Genomic DNA, 26,415 nt, shown 5'->3' with positions numbered 1-26,415 from the left:
GATAAACGGAACATTTGAATAAAATTTCAGTCTTAATATTAAATGTTCCATGAGGAAAACACTAAAAATCTAGGGTAGATCTTTGTTCATTTGTTGAGTGTTTGTTGAACTTACTGGGTGTTAGGCACTAAATGCAATGTTTTTAAAATGTACAGCTGCTTGATTCTGAGAACATTCAGCTAAGGAGTGGGCAAGTTTTAGAATGTAGGGATGATTAGGATGATTTTAATGGGAAAGTGAACCTAGTTTGAGTGCAGAAGCAAGAATGGAATGAACAGAAGGGGCTGCTAGTAAAAGAAGATGGAAAGACAAGTGATATTTAGAATGCTTGTAGCTTAGGTTAGGGAGGTTTTCCTTATTGACACCAACTAGTCAAGATCATTGGAAATGAAGGAACTGAGGTAAGGGTATTGGATTACCCATCAATATTAAGCAAGAATTTAGATAGGAATAGTTTGACATTGAGCCAGTACAGTCTGTTGGAGCTAGTGTGAGGGACTTAGGCCCTTGCTGAGTAGTTTATAAAGCAGCATCTCACTGATTTTTTTTATAAGCTTTCATTTTTCCCTGGGTGTTTCAGCCTAGCATACAAATCCACGAGTCTTATCTCCATTTAACCGGCAAAAAGCTGGAACTGTAGTTCAGAGTGTCAGCTGTGAGTGAAAAAGCTGACTTCCTGAGTTAGGAGGTTTTGAGTTTCAACCCCCAGAACTGTGTGCGTAAAATCCTCCCCCCTCCCACAAAAGCTTGTAGCCTAACTGGGGCGATAAGACTTCATTGTATTTACCACATTATTTTAAAAAGTAAATCTGTTTTAGAGCGCCAGCTAGAAGAACTCTGGAAAACCACTGACCATTCAACAAAAGTTCTTTGGGTAATCTATGCGGGTTAAATCAGATAACTTTATATGCAGAGGCTCTTTTGCATGATCCACCAAATTTTGTATGTCATTGTTTGCACTTAGCATTTAAGGCTAAAGATTCTTGTCAGGTTTAAGGAATAAATCACAGCTACCCACTGGTTTGTATCAAAAATGAATTTCAGTGGAAAACTAGAACCTATATGATATATAATACCACTTACTATATTAATATACCTATGTTCTGGTCATTGTTAAATCAGACTCAATTCTAAAGGAAGGAATGTCTTAAGGACTGGACTGGTAACTGGGAGACTATGTATGAGTTACTTGGAAATAACTAAAATGCACATTGGTAGGCCTGGGATCATCTACACTAGCCATGGTTATAACATGAGTTTCCATGTAAACTTACCTCTCCTGTGTCCCTGTCTATATACCACTATAATTCCAGCCCTTAAAGGAACAGCTGTATTAATTCAAGACTTACTGTATTATTCATACAGTAAATTGAGCTTCCCATTAGTCAGTCATGGGACCAGAATTTTAGAATATTTTCATAGATCTATTTCACTAGTTGAGCATCCCTTATCCCAAAACTACAATGCTTCAAAATTCAAAACTTCTCAGCATCATGTCAGTCCTCAAAGATTTTTGACTTGAGAATTCTGGATTAGTAATACTCAACTCAGATTGTAACAGAGGACACCCTGAAAGTAGGTAACTGTCTAGTTCTTCAAATCCACTAGACAGTGACTACCTATAACATGCAGTGTCTTCCAAAATGTCAGGTGTCACCAATCAGGTAAGTTCACTTTATTGTACGCAAAGGAAGTCCAGAATAGCCTGTCAGTTTTTAGTAAATGTTTCCGTTTTTCCATTTATTTTCCGTGTTCCTTAAAAACAACCCCCCGTAAGTCTGATATGGCATTTAAAAATAATATACACCAAACAGAACAAACCCTCATTTATCCTGCAAGTTGGTCTATGTTCTCTTTATTTCTGTTTGCCAGATGATCTTCAATAATTTCTGCAAACAGATTCCTCTTCAACAGATTATATGCAAGAGGTAAAAGTTGGCCAGCAACTTTATGAAAATACTGAAAGACAAAAGAATATAACATTAAACAGGAAAGGGCAGATGCCCTATGTGTTAGGAAAAAATACAATGAAATGGTCCATTTTTACGAAGCCTACTTTCCAAGATCATGTTAACTACTTTTTCAACTGACAAACTGACTTTGGCACAGGTACTTGGTATTCTGTTCAAGAGGGAATCGTGCATATCTCTAAAAGACTAATGGAAATACCTTGAAGGAAATCTAGAAGAAAAATATTTAAGTTCTCATCTCAAATTTTATCAACTTGTTAAAAAAAGTCTTCAACTATGCCCTCATTATCTTTTCAGCATATTCTTACTAGTTAGACATTAAGCTTTATTCTTTGAAATGCTAAATGTCACTGTCACTCTCCTGTGTTTTATTTCCTTCTTCCCCTACCACAGAAACATTACCTGTTAAGAGTTACCCCCAGGCTTATTGAATGGTTTTACAGTGCTATTGCATACATGCATAGTATATAGTAATTAGCAATACAACATTCTCAGTAACAGTAAACATTCAGCATTTAGCGTGGTTAAGTGCTGTGCTTTAAGTCTATTCAATACTTATATAAAATTCTCAAGTTTCCTATTTAGCTGGTTTATTCTACTATTTGTGAGCAGATTAAGCACTTTGCAGATTGCTGTCATTCTGGCTATTAGACTTTTATTTTACTGGTAGAAACCATGTATGAGGCAAGCAGAGAAAGGCAGGGCAGTAGGATTATGATAGGGTTCAGAAAATGTGTTCTTCTGACCAGTAGCATCACCTGGTAAACTAAGAAATGCAAATTCTCAAGACCCACTCAGAGCTCTCAGTGGGATGAAAGGCAGGAGAACATGGGGAACCCATGTTGGAACAGTTGTTGATGATTTTGGTGCCTGCTAGAGTTAGCTCTACTGGATTACTCTTGCTCCTCAGTGTGGTCTGCAGTCACCATCACCTGGGAGCACATCAGAAATGCCAAGTGTCAGATGTCAGACCCAAGAAATAATTTGTTTTTTACCTAGAAGCAAGTCATTCCTAAGCACTTTACAGTTTATAGAGATTTTTTTTTGGGGGGGGGGGGGTATCCAGTCGTGGGGCCTGAACTCTGAGCCTGGGCGCTGTCCCTCAGCTCTTCAGCTCAAGGGTAGTGCTCTACCACTTGAGCCACTTCCGGCTTTTTTCTTTTTTTTTGCTTATGTGGTGCTGAGGAACCGAGGGCCAAATGCAAGGCAAGCGCTCTACCACTGAGCCATCTTCCCAGCCCCCAGTTTATAGAGATTTGAGTCTAGAATCAAATTGCCTTTGTGAACTTGGGTAAGATGTTCTGCCTCTTTGTGATCCAGTTGTAAAGTAGCTTAAATGAGAAATAGTACGTGCAAGTGTGGATATGGGCAGATATTTTATAGGTAAAAAAATAGATACAAAAATATTAGAAAAGTTACACAAGTGGGGAAGATAAGATTTTAAGACCAGCCTCACTCCATCCAGAAGCATGTTACAGTACTCAGGCAGCTGATGTTTCTCTTTAATGAGGAAAATAATGGTCGACTATCATCCTACATAAACATATACATATTATTCCCTCCCCCTCTCCTGCCAATACCAAGGTGTGACCTTAGGGCCTTGTGCTTGCTTAGGTTTGCTTCTTGATTGGCTCTGGGTCACTGAAGCCAGTACTTCCAGTTCAACTCTTTGCTAGTTTGGAGATGGAGTCTTTACAGATTTTTCCCAGGCTGGCTTCAGACCAGTCCTCCAGAGTTCAGCCTGAGTGGCTAGGATTAAAGGTCTAAACCACCAGTGCCTGAGTAAGGCACTCCAGCTCTATGGGGTGGCAAAAAGTTGGAAGATTGACGTCCAGGCTGACCCAGGCAAGAAAACAGACTACCCCAAAATAATTAAATTTGAAAGGGCTGTGAGTATGGCTCCAGTGGCAGAGAACTTGCCTAACAGTACAAAGTCCTGAATTCAACCCCAAATAAAAAAAAAAAAAAAAAACATGCTCACTCACATTACAAATGACATACTCATATCATTTGTCTAACGGGTAAATATACTTTAAAACTGTAGGAAATAATCTTGGCTATTCACCTTTACTAGATTTCAAATGTATTAGGTGGTTCAATATACCAAATGTATCCATATACCAAATGCATTGTATTTCCAAATACAAATGTGTGTGCATTTGCAGCAGCAGGTGGGTAGCAGTTTTACTCACATGTGAACCATAGCAAAAGAGGTCCATTCCCAATTCAAGCCCCATGCCATAATCACATTCATCATTAGCAAACTGTACAAAGGTCATCATTTCCTGAATAGGAGCAAATGCCTTTAGTCTCTCCTCATCATTTGCAGCCTCAACAATTGTCTTGCAAATTCTCTTAAGGTCAGCTGAAAGAAATCAATGATATAAAGGGGTCATCCATTGTAATGGGGGGGGGAGGTTGTTTTGTTTTATTTTGTTGGTCTTTTTTTTGCCAGTCCTGGGGCTTGAATTCAGGGTTCTAAGCATAGTCCGAGTTTTTTATCCTAAGGCTAGCACTCTTCAACACTTGAGCCACAGCTCTACTTCTAGATTTTTTTTTTTTCTCGGTAGTCAACTAGAAATAGTCTCATGGACTTTCCTTAGTGGGCTGGGTTTGAACCACGATCCTAGGATCTTAGCCTCTTTAGTAAGCTAGAATTACAGGTGTGAGCTACTGGTACCTGGCTAAGGTTTAAGCACTTTTAAAGGCAAAATGATTCTATGTTGGGTTTTTTTTCATTTTTTCTTCCAATTGACAAATCTGCCACACTACAGTTTTGATTGGCAGTTTTATAGTTCTTCTACTTAGAATTCAAGCATAAAATGTGGCTAAGCAGAAAAAAAATTGTTTTAGCAAAGTGTATTTCAGTTAGTTGAAGTCAAGAGGATTTTTTTTTTGAGAAGAGTCTCACTATGTAGTCCAGAATGGCCTTGAACTAAGGGTTCTCCTGCCTTATCCTCCTGAGGACTGCAGTCATGATTTCAAGGCTTCCCAAGTATGCTAGTCTAGGAATCAGCAAACTGTGGTCAAGTCTGGCTCACTTCATTTCTAACTGCCTTCAAAAAAAGGAATGATTTGTATTTACAAATGGTTGGAAAACAAGAATATGCGGCAAATACTGCATGTATCCCACAAAGTTGAAAACATTGGCTATCTGGCCCTGTCTAGAAAGTTGGCCAACTTCTTAACCAAACCACTAGGAGTTGGCACCAGTGACTCACGCCTGTAATCCTAGCTACTCAGGAGGCTGAGATCAGAGGATCATGGTTCAAAGCCAGCCTGGGCAGGAAAGTCCATGAGACTCTTATCTCCAATAAACCACTAGAAAACTAGAAGTGGCACTGTGGCTCAAGCAGTAGAGCGCTCACCTTGAGCTGAAGAGCGCAGGGACAGCGCCCAGGCCCAGAGTTCAAGCCCCATGACCACAACAACAACAAAATCCCGAATAGACAAAGTCACTGAATTTTATTTTTTATTTTTTAAAAGATATTAAAAAAACGAAAACAAAACAAACAAAAAAAACCCCATGAGCTAGGTGGTGGTGGCTTATGCCTATAATCCTATCTACTCATGAGGCTGAGATCCGAAGATCATGGTTCGAAGCCAGCCCGGGAAGGAAAGTCCAATTAACCATCTTATGTCCAATTAACCATCAGAAAAAATGGAAGTGGAGCTATGGCTCAAAGTGGTAGAGCTCTAGCCTTGAGCAAAAGAGTTCAGGGACAGAGCCCAGGCCCTGAGTTCAAGCCCACAACTGCCAAAAAACAAAAACTTGTGAATTAAGAACAAAAAGATAATAATAGACAAGAAATCAATTCAGAAACTAAAACCATAAGTTGGAGAAGTGTAGCCATGGCAAAATTATAGTCTGAAGTAAGAGTCCAGGGAAAATTCATAATGTTTATTTCAAGACTATTAAAAAAAAAATCAGCGGCTAACAATTCTATTTTGGCCTTCAACATTTTCTTCATTACTTTCTGAGTACCAGTGTACCAGATCTCAAGATGTACATAAAATGAATGTACTAAATATCTAATTAGACTTACTTTTGACAAAGCCTAAGTTTGCTCTTTGTGAGTACTTCACAATGTAAGGAAAGCCTTTCTACATGTATACACTAACATGTATGCACATGTTTACATACAAAGTACATTACCATCTGTTTCAGGGAGCTCTCTATATCCAACATCATTTTTATCTACTGGGACAACCAGGCCTGCACCATGAAAGGTCTTGGTAACAACCTAAGGAGGGAAAAAAACATATTAAATTATGGCAAATAGACCAAATAAAATATTCTACTTCTTTGTAAAGTCCAGTGAAACCTTCCAAGACAGAAGACATAACCCAAAATCTCTAATTTTAAAAAAGTGTTTTAACCTGCATCTCTGATATAAAAACTTCCTTACCTTCATACTTCTACTTTTTCATTCTCCTATCTTTTACTAAACCACTAGAAGAGACATTATTCAAAAGAAGTTTTCATGAACACACAACACACACATTTGTTGAGGGAAGGGGGCGTGGTTTGGGTCCTGGGACTTGAATTCAGGGTTTATTGCATTCCCTGAGCTTTTGTGCTCAAAGCTAGCACTTTACAATGCTAGCACTCTACAATTTGAGCCATAGCTCCACTTCGAGCTTTTTCTGGTGGCTGGAGATGAGTCTCATGGCCTTTCCTGCTCAGACTGTCTTTGAACCACAATCTGCATATCTCAGCTTCCTGAGTAGTTAGGTTTACAGACATGAATCACTGGCACCAAGTTTAAAGCCTTGTATCTTTATACTAAAATAAGTATGCATGGAATTTAGGATTACAAGTAAAAACCAAATTACATAGTACTAGAAGAAACAGAAGTACTTTTTATAATTCTGTGTTGGGGAAGACTTAGTTAAGTATATTAAAAAAAAACAAGTAAAAACTATAACCACCCAAGAGTTGTGGTTCATACTTGTAATCTCAGAATTTAGGAGGTGAAACAGAAGAATTTCGAGTTCAAGGATAGTCTTGGCTCTCAAAACAGTGATAAGAAAAAGACCATAGAAAGTTTTCCTTACCATTCAGGAAGAATGAAATACAACAAAAGGATGATAAAGTGTTTTCATAGATGATTAACTACATGCTAATTGTTCTAGACTCCAATCTCCAATAAACCACTAGAAAACCAGAAGTGGCGCTGTGGCTCAAGTGGTAGAGTGCTCGCCTTGAGCTGAAGAGCTGAGGGACGGCGCCCACGCCGAGTTCAAGCCCCACGACTGACCAAAAAAAAAAAAAAAAAAAAGTACTAGTTGTAGCTAGTCTTGGTGGCTTACACCTGTAATCCTAGCTACTCAGGAGGCTGAGATCTAAGGATTGCAGTTCAAAGCCAGCTTGGGCAGGAAAGCCTGTGAAACTCTTTTTTTTTTTTTTTTATTCAGGGCCTGGCCACTGTCCCTGAGCTCTTCAGCTCAAGGCTAGCACTCTACCACTTGAGCCACAGCGCCACTTCCAGCTTTATTCTTTTTTGTTTATGTGGTGCTGAGGAATCGAACCCAGGGCCTCATGCATGCAAGGCAAGCGCTCTACCACTGAGCCACCTTCCCAGCCCCTGCCTGTGAAACTCTTATCTCCAATAACCCACCAGAAAACTGGAAGTAGTGCTGTGGCTGAAGAGGTAGAGTGCTAGCTTTGAGCTGAAGAGCTAAAGGACAGCACTCCGGCCCAGAGTTCAAGCCCCACCACCACCAAAAAAAAAAAAAAAAGTACTAGTTGTTAGCACATTATCAGAATCTTCATGTTGAGGAGTACGATTAATAACTTAGGAAATCCCTCTATAGGGTGTATGAGGTCTTAAGGCGTGGCTCAGAAGTGGATGGAAAGAAATAAGCCTCATTTTACAGCATTATTTAACCAATGTTCATTTATACAAAATGGAGAAATGTTAAGTATTAGAAAGTGAAGGTAGGCATATAGCTAATAAGGTACAGTGGAAAGGATGAAAGGTGTGGAGTTAGTTCTTAGACTGGTCCCTCATGACACTAGACAAAGCACAAAGCCTTCATAAACCTCATTGTACTCATCTGTAAAACAAGGTAATTCCAACTCTGCAGATACATTATAGGGTCTAAATGTGGGGACTATATAAACACTTTGAATTCCAAAGTACTATTAGGTATTGTCTATAAAAACATTGATATCTAGTATGCTGAACTGTATTATATTAAAAATAGGTATATTACATTTTCTGCCAGAGCGAAGTCTCCAGTTTTCCTGTTAGCTTATTCTGAAATTTGTAACTGAAAAACCAATTGAAAACCCAAAAGTACTTGCTCCTTTACAAAATACTTCTTCACACTTCAGGCATTAAAAAATGTAAAAAGAAATGCTGAAGGGATCAATGAGGAAAAAGGAAGAACAGCTTGTACACATTTACTGGAGAAAACTAACAAATCTTAAAATGTACTCTCTCAAAAGGGAATTACATCTGAGGTCTTAAAAATACAATTGAATGTATTTTTATAAAACTATTCTTCCAGCCAGGCACCGGTGGCTCACACCTATAATCCTAACTACTCAGGAGGCTGAGATCTGAGGATTGTGGTTCAAAGCCAGCCCGGGCAGGAAAGTTCATGAGACTCTTATCTCCAATAAATCACTAGAAAACCGGAAGTGGCAATGTGGCTCAAGCGGTAGAGTGCTAACCTTAGCTGAAGAGCCAAGGAAAGCGCCCAAGCCCAGAGTTCAAGCCCCACGACCGACAAAAAATGAAACAAAAACTATTCTTGCCTGAAAACACTTTATACTAAATCAAGAAATATCAGCCATTAAAAGAGGGAATTTAAAAGCCAGGTGCTATTGGCTCACACCTGTAGCTACTCAGGAGGCTGAGATCTGAGGTTCAAAGCCAGCCTGGTCAGGAAAGGCTATGAGATTCTTATCTCCAACTAACCACTGGAAATGAAGCTGTGGCTCTTAAGTGGTAGCATGCTATATGAGCCTTGCGCAAAAAATGCTCAGGGGCAGTGCCCAGGCCCTGATTTCAAGCCCTATGACCAACAACAACAAAAAAAAAAGAAATAAGAGTTCATTGACTACTACTCCAGTGCCATCTGGAGATTCAGGTGTTGGATAGCCCTGAAGGACCTCCACTGCCCTAAGGAATGGCATCCAGCTCTCTGTGAGCCAGGGCTACAGAATAAGGGAGAAATCAAGAGGAGATCTGCTAAACAGCACAAGTTAAGACTAACAGCATGAAATCATACTTTTTTGTCTCTCTGTTTCATCTTCATGGTTCTCTGTTCCAGTGAGTATCCCAGCTTTCTGGCTGCATCTGTGAGTTTTTCATCTATGCTTTTCAAGAGGCTGGTTTTCTTTTTATCAGTTACTTCTTTAAGTTTTTTCATCAAAAATAATCTGAAAAGAAGTAAAAGCCTCATTATATTGCTGGCCACTATACACAGAAGTTTAAGCAGCTAAGATTAAAAATGGCAAAGTCCAGTAAGAAAGTCAGCAAAATAATCACAATGGTTCTCTCAAAATTTCTAAAAGGTTTTATTAAGAGAAAAGTATTAAAAGCTACCAGTCAGAAACAGCAAACCATTGGAGTTTGTATTATGTATTTTTTATAAACATTATGGTAAGAATCATTTTAAAGCTGAGATTATCCAGGTGCCAGTGGCTAATGCATGATTCCTAGCTATTATGGAGGCTGAGATCTGAGGATCTTGGATCAAAGCCAGCCTGAGCAATAAAATCTGTGAGACTCTTATCTCCAATAAACTACTATGAAAAATCCAGAAGTGGTGCTATGGCTCAAGTAATAGAGAGCTAACTTTATAGTATAAAGAGGCTCAAGGACAATGCCTAGGTCCTGAGTTCAAGCCCCAGGACCAGCAAAAAAAAAAAGTTGAAATTAAGTCAACTTTTAGTTTCACTGCTTGAATATTAAGATAAGATTATTTTGGAGAAGTCTAGAATAAGAAGAAAAAATAGTATATAAATACCACGAGGATTTCTTTTTACAATTTTTTTTTATTGAGATTGATTATATAAATTTCGCAAAATTGTAGGCTAGTGACAAAGTCACAAACACATTTGAACCTTCACAAAGCAAACTGTCATTATCTTAGTCTATAAAGATTGTGAATTCTAAAAGCTTTGCCAGTACAACTATTTCTTCTGTGTTGGGTGATATCCAAAAGGTATTTTTTTATCAGAGCCAAAGGACACCATTAGATATTTAAGTTTAATTGATTTAAAAATGTTAACTTCAAATTTGTGCTAAGATATTCTTAGAAAATAGTAGAAAAATGATGCTACTTTATAAGCTTATATAAAAGAATACTTCAAGGAAATTTTAAAAGAACATAAAACCAATATATTATTGCCAGTTAGAAATAATGTATATTTATCACCAACACATTGATATTTTTGCTTGTGATATTAAGTGAAGAGTAAAACTGGAAATGGCACCTACTTTAAGATGAAAGTCAACCTCTTCCTCTGAACTCAGTTCTAGAACCCAGGCAGAAACATTTGTATCTGCCACCTACATTTGAAGGTACCACTGGCTGAATACTATAAAAGGCTCAGAACATTTATACATTTCTAGTGTGATTCTTCAGTCCTTTTTACGCATCAGGAATCTGAGGCACAAAAGACCCTCAACTTACCCAAGCTCAGAACACTAGCAAGGGCGCGCTAAGGCACCACAGAAACCCAAACCACCAAAATCACATTAACCATAAAAATGCAATGTTCTGAACTCTCCGCTATATTCTGCATATAGGGCTTTCAACTACTCTATGACACTTATTTGCATTAATTCATATGGAAATGGGCTGTTCCCTTGCCTACAACACTCTTCTTGGCATTCTTTCTAGCAAGGTCTTATACAGCCAAGAAGTTCCTGCATCACTTTCATTTCATTATTATGACTATCTCTTAGCTTCAAACCTACTCTCTAGCACTTGGTTTCATCACATTTTCAAGATAAGGTACCTTTTGGTGGAGAAGCAAAACAGAAGTGTATAATAAAACTATCTAGAAAAGCCATGGAAACCATCTTTAGAAATCTATAACCTTGAGTTTCCTAATTCTCTTCTATAATGTACTGTAAACATGTATAACCATCGGTGTTTAACTGAACACAGGGGGATCAAAATAAAATATTTTCTTACTTGACTGCAGCAAACATATTATCTCCACTTTGAACAATTACACAGTTCTTCTTTGCTTCATTTGTACCAACATATACAGGAAGTTCATCAGGAGAATCTCTGGTTTAACAAAAGATATTAAAAATATAGCATTTCATAATCATCAGACAAGTAGAATTTTGGTTCTATAGACGATTATTTATACTTATAAAAAAACTGAAAAAGTTACTAAGCTCTGTCAGGTTCAAGTTTCTTATGAATCTATATGACACATCTTATTCCTACAACAGAACCTGAAATTAAGATTTTTAGTATCTAAGTTTTACACCCAAATTCAAAGAAAGAGGGAATACACTTCCTTTAAAGGAAGTAGAGAAAACTTCACACAATCTGATCACCTTCATTTTTGAGTCTGAATGAAAGGAAACCAAAAGTAAAAATGGAAAAACAAAACAAATAGGGCAAAGGATTATCCAACTTTACTGATGAAAAGATTCTCTTCCTTTTGTTTTCAGAAACAAGGAAACCAATTACAGAGCAGTTAAGCTACTCTGAAGGCCCTAGTAAATTAATGTCAAAGTCAGAAGCAGAATCTGTACACAGTAACTGAGCAATCCTCTGCATAGTACTTTCTGGGTACTTTCCATCTTCCCCTCTATTATCTTAAATTTAGTTTCTACCTAAAGCACCGCCACTAGTACATGTGGACATCTGTTTCTTAACACTGTAAGCATCTCATTTAGCTCTAATATTCCTATCAAGTATGTACACTTATCCCCATTGTTTCAGAAAAGGGAACTGAATTACAGACTCATAGTCACTAATGACTGGCTTACGGTCACCAAGATACTAAAGGGTAGGACCAGTCTTTCTGGCTCCAGAGCCTGTCTCTCAACCCCCACCCTTAAAGAGAATTTTTTTTTTTAATTTAATTTAATTTTATTTGTGAACATACTGTACAGAGGAGTTACAGTTACATGGGCAGGATAATGCGTACATTTCTTACCAAGCATTGCAGCCTCCTCCTTTGTTTATCCTTCACATCCCTTCCCAGCCTCCCCCCTCCCCCCCTAATCCCAATCCTTCTCCTCCCCCCCCCCCCCCCACCAACGTTGTAAAGCTCATTTTGGACATGACAACTTGTACTTCTCATTGTTGCAACAGGTCCACCTGTATCCTTAAACAACTGGTTTTTCCCCATCTCCTCCACAAGTTATACTGACATCAAATATAGTGAAAGCAGGGGTTATACTGTGGAGGAGGGACATACAAAGCAACAAAGAGATAATCTTATAAATGTGTTAGAAACACATGCATGAAAGAAAAAAACATTAAAATACACACTTAAAGAGAATTTTATCAGCTTCATGAGAAACAACTGAAGAGCCTGTGACAACTCATTCTTAATTACCAGCTGCCACTTGGATACCTGGAAGCACATGAATTATTGAAGTAAAAAGAGCTGTTCTCAGCTGCTGGAGAAAGCGAAGGTGGGAAGACTGCTGGAGTCTAGGAGTTTGAGATCAACATGGGCAATACAGTTAAACTGTTTCAAAATAACCCCCTTATACCAGCTGTTATAAACTATTTCTCCAGCTAAAGGAGAGCTTTTGAATCTAAAAGGGAGAAAAGCATTATTTAAACAATGTTAATAATAATAATAGAACAGTAATTTTCAACCTGAAAGGTTCATTATCCTAGGGTAGGTTAAAAGTAATAACAGCAATAATAGCTCATGTATTTTGTAATAAGGGAAAAATGGGCTTTTACCTTGGGTGATGTCAGTAGACTCTACTTATACTCACTAGTAGGACAATATTTTAGAGAAGATTCTTTACCTGAAATATCCCATGTGATACTGAGTTTTATTATCTCCTATAATAATGGTCTGGAACTCAGGAGGATCATAATAAAACCTCCAGTGAAGATTAAAATTTAAGTCTGTGGATTTTTTCTTTAATTTATGTTTCCCAGCAAGGATATCATAAGGACCCACTAATCGAAGTCCAAGGCTTGTAGAAAGTGAATCTATAAAGAAAATGAAGTTTATTCAGGACACAAGCAGGAAATAATACCTTTTCGTTTGTAAACAATTTCTAAAGAACATCGTAAAAATGAGCTTATAAAATTTAAAAAAAAATTAAATCTTTTGGAAGATGTTATCAACACTCAATGGGAGAAAAAAATCAGTATTAGACATATGGCATTATGTTTAGGATTTCCTCTTAAATTTACCACTTAGCTTCACATTTTAAACATTCCTTATCTTTGCTAAAAGCAAGACTGTTTTGCATTCTTACAATCATAAGAAAGCTACAAGCACATTTTCTGCCTCAATATGACAAAGCTGTCCTCTACAAATATACAGTAAGGGAGAGACAACAGAGGTAACACAGTGTGGATTAAAAAAGAAAAGTTGCTTTCCTTTCTCTCTATTCCTCAGCTAATTACCACTTCAGATTCCCTAGATTCTGGCCAGCCCCTACCCCTTCAAAATTTCATCTTCTTTCTCCAAATATAGATTATAGAGGTGCAGTGCCAAATAAAACCTTAAAGTCACTACGCAAATGTCCAACTTTGATATGTCCTTGATGTTTCAAGAGAGGAGAAATCCTGGGTCCCTTGAGGCAGGATCCTGTTATATTATGAGGGATGGATGGAGAAAGCAAAAAAAAAATCCTTTCAGGAAGTGGCAACATGAATAAAGGCATGGAGATAGTTTGTCACAATACTCCAGCTTAACTGAAGGAGGACAGTAGCACATACTAAGTTTTAAAGCAACAAGAAAACTAGAACTTCTTATCTTATTTGCCAAAGATAACAAGGTTAAAATTTAGGCATACAGCAGTAACTTTCCATACTAGGAAAGATACAAATACATATTTTAAAAGTGACTGCATGGTTGATTTTCTCCCGTCTCATTCTGTTTTTTTTGTTGTGCTGAGCATCAAATCCAAGATTCTGCACGTGCTAGGCAGGCAAATGCTCTATCTACCACTACTATACATCAGATTGTTTTATGACGTGTTCTTTTGTCCTCTTTTCTGTCCCTACTTTTTTCTCCTATCAAAGAATATCATGAAATCATATGCCATTGCCAATACAATAGCTGACAGTGAAATAGATTAACTTTTTTTTTAACTATTAGAAATACTTTTTCTATGAATTATTTTTATCCTTGGTCCAATTTTCTGATTTTTCCATTGGTAGAGGCAGTTCCATGATTATGAAGAAACTTACCAGCTGGGTTTTCAGGATTAAGTTCTTCACAAAACTTCCAGAAGTGATAGAAATCTTCAGGCTGAGAAAGCTTATAATGATTTTCTATTTCTCTTCGAAGATCACTGGCGATATCAGCTTCACAAGATTTACTTTTCTTTTCTTCAACTGTCTTTTCACACTGAAAATTAGCATATACAACTTTAATTCTTCAAAAGTAGTTTCAGTAACACTTTGCATACCTCATTTATATTCACCCATCTCCATGAACTGTGTGCATATTTTAAACACTCTAAATGATATTACTGCATCAGCTGGTAATATAGGCCCAAGTTATTTTTTGTCCTATTTCATTTTTACAGGGATTGAGATCAAATCTAAGTCCTTGAACATGCTAGGCAAGTACTCTACCAGCCTTCCATATCCACTCTGAAAATGGCTTTTTAATGGCAGGATTCTAATTTCAGGCACATCTGCTATATAATTGTGCTAGGTTTTATAATGCTGTTAGCTACTTAATACATTTCTGTAGAGACGATATACTTTAGGTGGAGACTATTTTTATTTTTTATTTGTCAGTCATGGGGCTTGAACTCTGGGCCAGGACACTGTCCCTCAGCTCTTCAGCTCAAGATTAGTGCTCTACCACTTGAGCCACAGCACCACTTCTGGTTTTCTGGTGGTTTATTGTAAGAGTTTTACAGCTTTTCTTGCCTGGGCTGGTTTTTAAACCACGACCCTCAGATCTCAGCCTCCTGAGTAGCTAGGATTACAGGAATGAGCCACCAGCGCCTGGCGAGAATATTTTTCAATTTCTAAATAGTCTTCTGTTTTTCTTTCTGGGAACCTAGTTCCTTTCTTTTTGGATTTCTCTCCATTTTATTTTCCTTCTATCACGATCAGTGTTCCTAACCAGGGGAGAATCTGTCTCTACTCCCCATCTACCCAGATATTTAATGATGTCTGGACCTGGACTTTGGAGAGAGGAGTGCTAGGGCATCATCGGCATCCAGTGAGGTAGAAGCCAGGGAAGCTGCCCACCATTCTAAAATGCACAGGTCCTCTCAATAGACTCAACTGGTCCAAATGTCAATAGAGCTAAAGTTGAGAATTCTGACCTAGTTTCTCATATTCTTTCACTTCTCTCGTAGGCTCCAGTTTATTTGATGTAACTTTAGGTAACAAAGTCTACAAAATGAATTTATGAAGCAGATGACAAATAAGAAGAATGGCCATAAGCAATTAAAGTGGATATATGAAATGTCTACTAACAGGAGAATAATGGCTTTCAAGCAATGGAATATTACACATAGTGAAATATTTGTTAGGGAGCCTCAGAATAATTAAGAAAAAAGTACTAAAGATTACATGCAACATGATAGTTTTTATAAAGTTAAAAGTGAAACAAATATTGTTTATGTATAGATGCATAAGAGATACAGTTATAAAAGGCAAGGGAAAATACAAAATTCAAGACAGTAGTTACATTGAATAGGGCCTACAGAAAGAGGCAGAAAGAGTAAGAGGGGAACACATGCACACATGTAATTATGTCTCAGTTCTTGCGTTAGCCAATGGGCTCATAAGTGTTATGAAATAAAGAAGGTAAAAGGACTAGAAATTTATCAATGACAAATTTAATACATCAAAGTTTACTACACATTTATCTGAAATCATGAAAAAAAGTTAAATTGAACAAAAGGACTTTAAATATGGATCCCAAAACAGATGTCAACAATAGCAAACAAGTACCATAATAATAATCTTAAAACAAGTAATGACTGTGTGCATTTGTCTTATTACTGTCTCATGCACTAGCTACGGCTTCATTTTATCCTCAGTATTACTTATGAGCCAATATTATTATTCACATTTTATGGGTGATGAGACAACTAGACAGCACAGAGCAAGGATTTACATTCAGGTTTAAATCTGGCTCTAGAACACCAATTCTTTACTTCATCATGATGTTTATTCCAACTACAAATACAGAACAATAGGAACACATTAAGTCCTAACCTATCCTGTCTTGCTTTTGTAATGATATTTGGTTAGGCTTTCAAAGCCTGACTTGTTGAGAAGGCAGTTTTGCCTCATGGATGGGATATTTGGATTGACTTCTAACTCTGAATTCCAGCTGTCACCCTGGGCAGGTAAACTAAACTCCTTGTGGGTTTTTTTTTTTGGCTTCTATAATAAGGCCTAAGTAGTACCTGTAATCATCAGAGTTGTTACCAGGAAGGCTATAATCACTTAGCACATAAAACATTTGGCACACAATACATTAATGCTGTATATCATCAGCTATAGTTTCTTTTTTTTTTCTTTTGGGTCTCGTCGTGGGGCCTGAACTCTGGGCCTGGGCGCTGTCCCTCAGCTCTTCAGCTCAAGGCTAGCGCTCTACCACTTGAGCCACAGCACCACTTCCGGCTTTTTTCTTTTTGCTTATGTGGTGCTGAGGAATCGAACCCAGGACCTTAGGATGCAAGGCAAGCTCTCTACCACTGAGCCACCTTCCCAGGCCCAATCAGCTATAGTTTCTATAAGATCCGTTTCCTCTTTGGTATTATATTCCCTTTTTTAAAACAAAACAGTCCTAGGGCTTGAACTCTGGGCCTGAGCAATGTCCTTGAGTAATTTTGCTCAAGGATAGGGTTCAACCATTTGAGCCACAGCTCTGCTTCCCACTTGTTCTCATTCATTGGAGTTTCATGGTCTTTCCTGCCCAGGCTGGCTTTGAATTGGGAGCCTCAAATCTCAGCCTCCTGAGTAGCTAGGATTATAGACATAGACTACCAGCACCTGGCTGCTATTTTTTCTTGATTAAGCCTATTATAATGCCAAAACACCGTACCTTCTAAGAGAAATTTTCAACACTGCCCTAAACCACAGACCAGTTTTAAATTCTCCATATCCCTCACAACTAGAATTGAAGACAGCTGTCCCCTTCAGAAGCCCCACATTTTCTTAGTGTTTCTGGAAAGCATCACCCAATATGAAAAAATAAATGTTCATAACCACGTCCCTTGCACAGACCTTTGAACAATGTCTCACCCCATTCAGTTTTAAACGAACACTAGAACAACCTTCGCAAAACTTCACTCAACACAATGACACGTTTTGCCTGCCTAATTCCCTTGCTTGCAACAGCAGTGCTTCATATTCCGGAAATTATAAAATTAAAGAATACCTATATTTTGTCCCCGTCCCTCATTTTGGTGCCTTTATGTTCAGCTGCCACCCGTTCATTCTCCCATCTCCCGGGCTCCAGCCGGGCTGATCGCTCCTTGACACCCCCCCACGCCCCACATTTTATGATTATCATTTCTTTAACGTCAAGAGGATTTCTTTTGCTTCTCTGCCTGCTTGGATCTTTTTCGAACGTGAGTTTCCTGAAAGTCTTCTTCGACAGAACTTATCAGATTCTCCTTCAGGGATTCCACAACATTCTACACATCGGCGTTACAATCTCAAGTTAAACAACCACAACCACACAAGACAGCAAAATGCAAATCCACTGCACCCGGCCTGCCCAGGCCAGCGGCTCAACAGAGTTCATCCTGACTCGTTTTCAGCGTGGCAGGAGGGAGGGACGGACTGTCGATGGCTTTAACCTGCTTCCCCACGAGCGGCGCCGTGGGGAGTCAAAAGGCGCCGTGGGGCTGCGCTCCGCACCCGGATCCCAGCGGCCCGGCCTCCCGGGCCCCCGGGCAGGCGTTCGAGGACGGCGGAATGAATGGACTGGGCGGCCCCGGGCGTCCTGGCTATCACCCAATGCGCCCCGCGGAGGCGCACGGTCTCTCGGACGGTACCTGCTGTCCCTCTCTGCCGAGCCGACGCTTCCCGCCGCCGCCGCCTCCGCCACGGCCACCGCCGCCGCCTCCGACCATCCTGCAGCCGCAGCGTCGGCCGCGACCCGCGTTCCCGCTGCTTCCGAGCATCCCAGACTGCTTCCGGGTTCAACACCCACCAATCCCGAAGGCCGCATTGCCGCGGGCGCGCCAATTTCGAGGGGAAGCTCCGCCCGTTGCCCCGCCCCCCGGGGCCGGGAGCGGGGCTGGCTGAGGCCCCGCCCGCTCCCCGGACGGGACGGGCTGGAGATGCGTGGGCTGCTCCGGACCGCAGCTTTGGGGACTCCGTCCCCCAAGAATCGCCCGCCAGTCGGTGACGAGCCCGAGACGCGCGGGGGGTCCAATTTGGATCTAGTAAGGTGGCCTAACTTTTCCTGTCAGACGTGCCTGCTGTCAGGGTTTACTGTAGGATGCTACCCTCCCTTCAGTAAAAAGCGCGTTTATTTAAGGCTAGCCTCCCACGCGCCTTCATCCCCCCCTCCCCACACTGTACATCCCCCCTCCCCTCACTGTACATCCCCCTCCCCACACTGTACATCCCCCCTCCCCACACTGTACATCCCCCCTCCCCACACTGTACATCCCCCCACACTGTACATCCCCCCTCCCCACATTGTACATCCCCCCCCCCCCTCCCCACACTGTACTGGTTTTTGCCCGACACTATCCCAGAAGCGCCAGTCTCCCTCCCCTCCCCTCCCATCTTCCCTCCCCCCATCTTCCCTCCCCCCATCTTCCCTCCCCCCATCTTCCCTCCCCCCATCTTCCCTCCCCCCCATCTTCCCTCCCCCCCATCTCCCCTCCCCCCCCTCCTGACTCGACCCCGGAGGTGAATCTCCTTCACTTCCCCTCCCCTTTCTACCTTCCCCACCCCCTTCCAGACTCTGTCCCCCAAGTAAACCCTTCTCCCTCCCCCTCGCCCCATTCTCCCATTCCTTCCCCCCCTCCCCTCCCTTGCCCTACCCCTCTACTCCTTCTCCTCCACTTGGGCCATGCCCTATTCCTCCTTGAGATGGATTCAAGTCATCTTTACTTCGACTCTCAGATGTGGCTTCTTTTTCTCCCTTCACCACACCCTCACCTGTGTTCGCCCTAAATCTCACCTGTGTTTTGGCTAAGCACTGAGTTCTAGGTTGAAAACAATTTTCATGAAGAATTTTGGAGCGCGTGCTTCACGATATTTTCGTTCCTGGTGTTGTTGAGAAACCCTATGACATTATAGTTTCTTTTCCTTTATAGGTAATTTAAAAAATAAAATGAACCTGTATTCTCCCCTCCCTGCTTTGTGTCAAAATAGCTTTAGGATCCCCTCTTAGTGACCAGTATTTTCAAACATATGCATTTGATCGTGAGTCTTTTTTTTTTTTTCACTTTTATTGAGCTCATGTTTGATTTCAAGTCTTTTTTTTTTTAGTACTAGGAATTGAACTCAGGGTCTAGGTACTAGCCCTTAGCTTTTTATGCTCAAGGCTCATGCTCTATTACTTGAGCCACAGCTCCGCTGAAAGTTGTTTTTGTTGGTGGTGGTTAATTGTAGATAAGAATCTCACAGACTTTCCTGCCTGAGCTGGCTCAGAACCTTGATCCTCAAATTTCAACCTCCTGAGTAGCTGAGACTACTGACATGAACCGCTGGTGCCTTGGGTCCTCTTATCTTTTTATTCTACTTTATGTATAACATTTTCAACTTGGATAAATCTATGAAATTACTTTCTTCATGCTATTTCGATTTCAAGTGCTCTTTTTATTCTGTTCTTTTTATAATGTCACATACTTTTTTTGGAATGTAGCTCTTTTTAGCTCCAAATGTATAAATTACAGGTTAAAAAAATGTTTCCTACGGTAACTCTCCCTTGACTGATTCTTCTGTGTCTTTTTCAGTTGATGGTTTATATTTGGTCTTTGTCCTTTACACTAGTGGCCTTCTAGTATTTGTGTGGGAATGCGTGCTGTCAATTCACACATGAAAATAATGCTCTACAATAGTACTTTAGGGAACTTAGGGCTTTCCAACCCCTAGATAAGGTATAAGATAGTGGAACAAAGGTATAGCTGTTAGTTTCTATCCAGAGAGTATTTTTTTAAATACTTGTTTTGAAAATATCTCTAAAGACCAATGAGGGTATGAGGCCGTAGTATCTTCATAATTTCAGTAAATACACTGTACTAGCCAGGAGTCTCTAGAGAACCAATAAGATATCTTTCAACTTACCTACCTACTTATTTACCTATCATAGTTCACCTGACTCTGTGGGCAGGCAGAGAAGTCCCACAAACAATTGTCTGCAAGCAGAAGCACCTGCAGGAGCAGATGGTGTAGTTTGAAACCCCAAGAACTGGAGCATTGACTATGAAGCCACTGGTGCAGAATCAAGTCTTATTCTGAAAGCCTGAGAACTGGGATCCTTGAGGGCAGCAAAAGATAGATGATCCATCTCATGAAGTCTGGTACAGAGTAAACTCTCCCTTGATCCATCTTTCTGTTTTATTCATACTCTGAATGCTCAACCATACTGTTGAGGACAATTTGTTATTTGCTTTGTTTTCACAGACTCCCTCAGAGATAATATTTAATCAGACATTTAGGCAAGTGAAGTTGACACATAAGATTAACTATCACATAGACTTTTACTTCAGCCACAGAGCCATTACCATACCTGTGCTTTCAGCTGCGACGGCTCTCCTTTGATCCTAGTCCAATATCTCCAAAGAAAAAGACTTGTGCAGGTTACAGGCTGAGAAGAGTGGTGGTGGGGCGTGGGAGTGGGGTTGGGTGGAGAGGGATATAGAACATTTCCCTGATTGCATCAGGGGAGAGAACCTTTGCTTTCCTCCCCACTCCCTGGCTTCTTTTTTGTGGTGTAATTGAACACAGGTTCTCCCATGTGATAGGCCAAGTACTCTATCCCATCCAAAGAGAGGATCTAGAAATCTAATAGCTTCTGGCACTTTTAATGTCTTTCTTTCTATGTCCACCTCATCCTGGTACTTCTTATTCCTCAGCCTTGGTGAGTTAGCAGTGCTAGTCACATACTTGGGTGGCCTCATCTCTGAAATTACTCTGGTTTCAATTTTCTCAAGTCTGCCATGCTAGATTTCCCTGGTTGTTGAGTTACCACTAGCTGAATGATCCAATTGTACCATCATATTTATACTGGGTGAAAAGTACAACTGATTCATCAGTATGTGTATGTATATATTTATATATATATGTATATATACATATATATTTAGCTATAATTTCTTTTTTTCTCAACTACAATCCAGATAAAATGCTACACATTAGTTTTTTTTTAATCTCACAAGCAGCTTTATTTATGCAGTAGTAAATAGGTTTTATTTGACACAGCAGATGACTGTTGTTAATGTTATTGTTGTTTTGGGAACATGAATTTTAGATGAGAGATTCCTGTCCCCCCAGTCCTCCTCCCCTCAAAAACAAGTTGCCTAACAGCTTTTATTGACTGAGGGAAAAGAAACTAGTTAGCCTGCTGGGAGATCTTATACATTAGTCTTTGTAAAAGAACTGCCTCAATCACCTTACTCTATTTTTAATGTTTCCAGGGATAGAACCATGCAGTGGGTGCACTCTATCACTTAAGCAGCTACACTTCCAACTGTCACTTTACTCTTTGAATACCAAAGAGATGACCAGACCTAAGTATTTGAAGGAAACAACAAATAACTCAACAACAAAAGGCAATGTTGTGGGGCACAAGCTTAGTTAATGCAAGATGTTCACTAGCTGGTAATAGAAAAACATCTTAGGCAGCCAGGATCAAGAACTGGGAAAACAGCCAAGGAAACAGAAGATAGTAGCATGGGGAGCAGTTGGTACACGATCCAACCAGATATTATGGCTCAGTAATATCTGTCTTGCCAAGGTCATTTACCTTACCTTGCAAGGAATTTTGTTTTTTTTCTGATTCCTGAATACAAGGTTATAATAAACATTAACTTAAGAATGTTTGACAACTATATTCTACCACTTAGAAGCTGACTTAAAAATTTTTGGTATAGCCGGGCGCTGGTGGCTCACGCCTGTAATCCTAGCTACTCAGGAGGCTGAGATCTGAGGATCGTGGTTCAAAGCCAGCCTGGGCAGGAGAGACCGTGAGACTCCTATCTCCAATAAACCACCAGAAAACCGGAAGTGGCACTGTAGCTCAAGTGGTAGAGCGTTCTCCTTGAGCTGAAGGACAGTGCCCAGGCCCAGAGTTCAAGCCCCATGGCCGACCAAAAAAAAAAATTTTTTTTTGGTATAGTCAGCATTTTCTACACATTTCTTACATATTTTTAACATAATTGAGCTAATACTATGCATAATATTTGTGTAGCTTTAAAATTAGAGCTTTATAGCAAATAGTCTTAAATACCTCCAATATTTCAGTGACTACATAAGTGTACCATTAAACAGATTTGATAAAATTAGAATATTTGCTATATTATAATCTTATTTGCTATTTTCATTAATTGTCCCTTACTACAACTATGTGTTTAACATCTTTCTTGTTTTGTTTTGTTTTTTTGGGGTCTGGTCGTGGGGCCTGAACTCTGGGCTTGGGTGCTGTCCCTCAGCTCTTCAGCTCAAGGCTAGCACTCTACCACTTGAGCCACAGTGCCACTTCCGGCTTTTTTTTTCTTTTTGCTTATGTGGTGCTGAGGAATCGAACCCAAGGCCTCATGCATGCAAGGCAAGCGCTCTACCACTGAGCCACCTTCCCAGCCCTGTGCTTAACATCTTTCTATATAAAGCCTTAAAAACTATTTTAAAATAGTATTTAAGTTTGGGTTTTCAGAAGAATCCAAAAATAGGAGAGAAATGAAAAGATAAATGTCCTGATTACATATTGCTTTATAAATAAGACAGCTTGAAAGTGGAACAAAATGGCATAAGGAATATTAACATTGTAATGTATTACTTAAAATTAAGAATTAAGCCGGGCATCAGTAGCTTACAGCTGTAACCCTAGCTATTCAGGAGACTGAGATCTGAGGATCACAGTGGCCACCTACCCTAAATAAACTTTCCAGAAGCTTTTTCTCTAGGAAGAAGATGAGGATTCAAAGTTATTCAGTTCATTCATTTTTATACAGATTAATGAGGACTGGTAAGAAGTTGGCAGCTGCATGTGAGGACAGTGTACAGGAAGAAGGGTCCACGGGTGGGAACTGTAAACACCAGCCCAGAAAAACCACAGGGACGTAGTCCTGTAGAACAAAGACAGAAAGGCTTATTGCCAGCAAAGGGACGAGGCCAATTCTCACAGGGAGAAGCAAGCACTTGTCTTTGTCTGAGATAAACTTCTTATGATCTAGAGGGGCTAGGAGCGGGGACTTTATCATGGCAGGCTAGGATTTAATGGCAGCTGTCCAAACTGAAGGTCACTTCAAGGGGTCCTGTTAACCGTTTATGGTTGTAACTGATCCAATGGAGTGTCATCTCGACTAAGAGTGGAGGGAGTTGACTATTTACTGCCTGTACCCAAATGGCCTAATGTTGGTCACTCTGGGAAAGGAGCTTGCCCAGTCATGGGAAAGGAGCATGCGAAGCAATGGGAAATGAGCCTAATTAGACTAACAGGAATGAACCAGGTCAGTTTCAGGGTGGCCCATGAAGCTTTACGCTAAGACAGCTGAGAGAACGTTTCTGAGCCAATATTCAGAGCTGGGTGGAAAATTCGGTGAGATGTGGGTCACTGTAGCTGTGCTGCAGGTTTATATACAGATCTTCAAATGCTCCTCAATAGGCTAAAGAGGAGAAACATTTTTGGAAATTAGTCACACTGTCATAGTGTTTCGGGGAAGAGAGTCCACCACACAGAGACAGTCTCATATAAAAAGGTGGATTTCTTTGGGGAAGTGAAAAGCTGACTGGTCAGGGACGCAGCACAGACTCTGGGGCTGACACTGCGACCTTGAGCCGTCCTCAAGCCGGGGTTTTAAAGGCAAAAGCCACAGAACTCTGTGGTCGAGCCTAGCCACACACAGGTGGCAATGGCATTGCCAGACACCCTGAAAGATTACATAATTGGTGGGGGTCTCCCAATAAGTCTTTGGGGGAGGGGAGGGCGTCTTCCCATAAGTCTCCCCAAATAGAGGAAGTCCTTTTTGGGAACAAGTTGGTCTTTTACATTTTATACTGTAAATGGTCAAGCAAGTAAAGGAACTTTTTCAGAAATCAGGATTGTTTTAACATTTAAACATCAGCATTTTAATTTTCAGCTCGGTGTGGGGTGGCAGGTGGAGGCCCTTAGTACATTAGAAATGGAGTCGGTTTCTTTCGTTTTCTTTTTTCTTTTTGGCTCCCCTTAAAAAAGAAATAGATATTTCTCCTTTTTGAGAGCAAGGGTGGCGCCTGCATCTACTTTTCCATGGCTACCATATCTCCTCAATAAACTACCATCAAGAACCTGATGAGGGCTTTAGCTTCTGTCTACAAAATGAAGAGGCAAACTATCCCTTCATCCTTAGGCATTATTCTTCTTGTCTACAGAAATGTATATTTGTCTGGCATAGAACTGTTTGTTCCCAGGGTTCTTAGACACAAAGCACATTGTCACGGCCACAGCTGCAGTACAGCTGGCTGCTTCTTTATATGCTTTTCTGCTTGGATCAGGGAAAATTTGCTGCATTAAATTAGCCACAGGAGGGCTCCATTGCAGTTTCTGCAAAAAAAAAAAAAAATCTGTTGTACTTTCCTGGCAAAAAATTGTATCTCTGCAGTTTTCAATGAGCCTTATCTATTTATGACAGTCAAATAAGAAGCCAGAGCTGGCATCTGAGGTTCATTTAGAACAGGAAACAAAACAAAACAAAACAACCGAGTGCCAGTGACTCTGTAATCCTAGCTACTAAGAAGGCTGAGATCTGAGGCGGTGGTTCAAAGCCACTCTAGGCAGGAAAGTCCATGAGACTCTTCTTATCTCCAGTAAACTACCAAAAAGCTAGAAGTGATGCTGTGGCTCAAGTGGCAGAATGCTAGCCTTCAGTAAAAGAAGCTCAGGAACAGTGCCCAGGTCCTGAGTTCAAACTCAGGTCCAGCATCAAAACAAACAAAAAAAATCACACCACCAAAAACTTCAGAAAGTTTTGGGGATGTAATTTAGTAGTAGAATGCTTAACATGCTTGAGGCCCTGAGTTTGATCGTCAGCAATGAAAACAATAATTCCAGAGAATTCTCCAGATACTTTAAGTATATTTCTGTAAGAAATTGCATACAATGAGATTTGAAATAAGTTGTCTTTATGTAATTTTTAGCTGAAGCATGTAAAAATTCACAGAAACAGCTCATATTCAGGATTGTAATTTATAGGTGTCTAATACACTTACACTTTTTTTGTTGTTGTTGGTTATGGGGCTTGAATTCTGGGCCTGAGCACTGTCCCTCAGCTCTTCAGTTCAAAGCTAGTGCTCTACCACTTGAGCTACAGTGCCACTGCCAGTTTTTCTGGTGGTTTATTGGAGATAAGAGTTTCACGGACTTTCCTGCCCCGGCTGGCTTTGAACTGTGATCCTCACATCTCAGCCTCCTGAGTAGCTAGGATTACAGGCGTGAGCCACCAGCGCCCGGCACGATCTTCAATAAACTTATGTTCAATAAACTCTTTTGACCATCTCGTACCCAAGCTGTATGGGAAAGTGTCTTGAGACTTCCTGGCAATTCCTTGTTTTCAGGTCCCCAGAGTAATGCATTCTCCAATAATAGCCATTGTCCAAAGATGGTATCTTTCTGTCACCCTCTGTTCACACTGTGTCACTGTCTCACAATGCCCTCAATGCCTAAGATTGAGGCATATTTGATATGTGGGTTTATCGCACAGCCAGAATTGGCAGTTTGTCACACGAGCCATCTGATTTCACTTACAATGAGGAATTCAATGTCCCTTCCGCCTCCTAGGGAGCTGTGGGAAGATTCGAAACTCCACTTTTCATTTTTGACTGGGTTTCTCTTTGGTGTTCAGTCTTCCCAGCATTTCCTTTGTGGTTCTGAATTCTCTTTTTTCTCTTGAGAATCTAAGAGTGTTATGAGTGTCCCACTCAATCATGAAGTTGAAATGCTATATCTTGTTTGTCAACTTTTTTTTTTTTTTTTTGTCAGTCATGGGGTTTGAACTCAAGACTTGGGCAATGTCCCTGAGTTCTTTTGCTCAAGGCTAGTGCTCTACCACTTTGGGCCACAGTTCCAGTTCTGGTTTTTAGTGGTTAATTGGAGATAAGAGTCTCATAGGAACTT

The 26,415-nt window shown here is 40.2% G+C and overlaps 1 protein-coding gene across 1 annotated transcript; it reads right to left on the bottom strand.

Annotated features, from left to right (window-relative positions):
• Window positions 1-1,708: 1,708 nt before the first annotated feature.
• Window positions 1,709-18,249, bottom strand: LOC122127167 (histone PARylation factor 1). Its single transcript, XM_042701774.1, has 8 exons — window positions 18,140-18,249; window positions 14,349-14,508; window positions 12,947-13,136; window positions 11,130-11,228; window positions 9,213-9,363; window positions 6,127-6,214; window positions 4,163-4,335; window positions 1,709-1,959 (listed from the first exon to the last, which is right to left on the bottom strand). The coding sequence occupies exons 1-8, from the start codon at window positions 18,215-18,217 to the stop codon at window positions 1,828-1,830; spliced, it is 1,071 nt and encodes a 356-aa protein (XP_042557708.1). The 5' UTR covers window positions 18,218-18,249; the 3' UTR covers window positions 1,709-1,827.
• Window positions 18,250-26,415: the final 8,166 nt, after the last annotated feature.

This window comes from Dipodomys spectabilis, unplaced genomic scaffold (genome assembly GCF_019054845.1).
Source record: "Dipodomys spectabilis isolate Male_0828 unplaced genomic scaffold, ASM1905484v1 ptg000009l, whole genome shotgun sequence".
In the NCBI taxonomy this organism is placed as follows: Eukaryota; Metazoa; Chordata; class Mammalia; order Rodentia; family Heteromyidae; genus Dipodomys; species Dipodomys spectabilis.
Note: the sequence above shows the minus strand (reverse complement) of the source record. Positions and strands in the feature narration are given on the sequence as shown.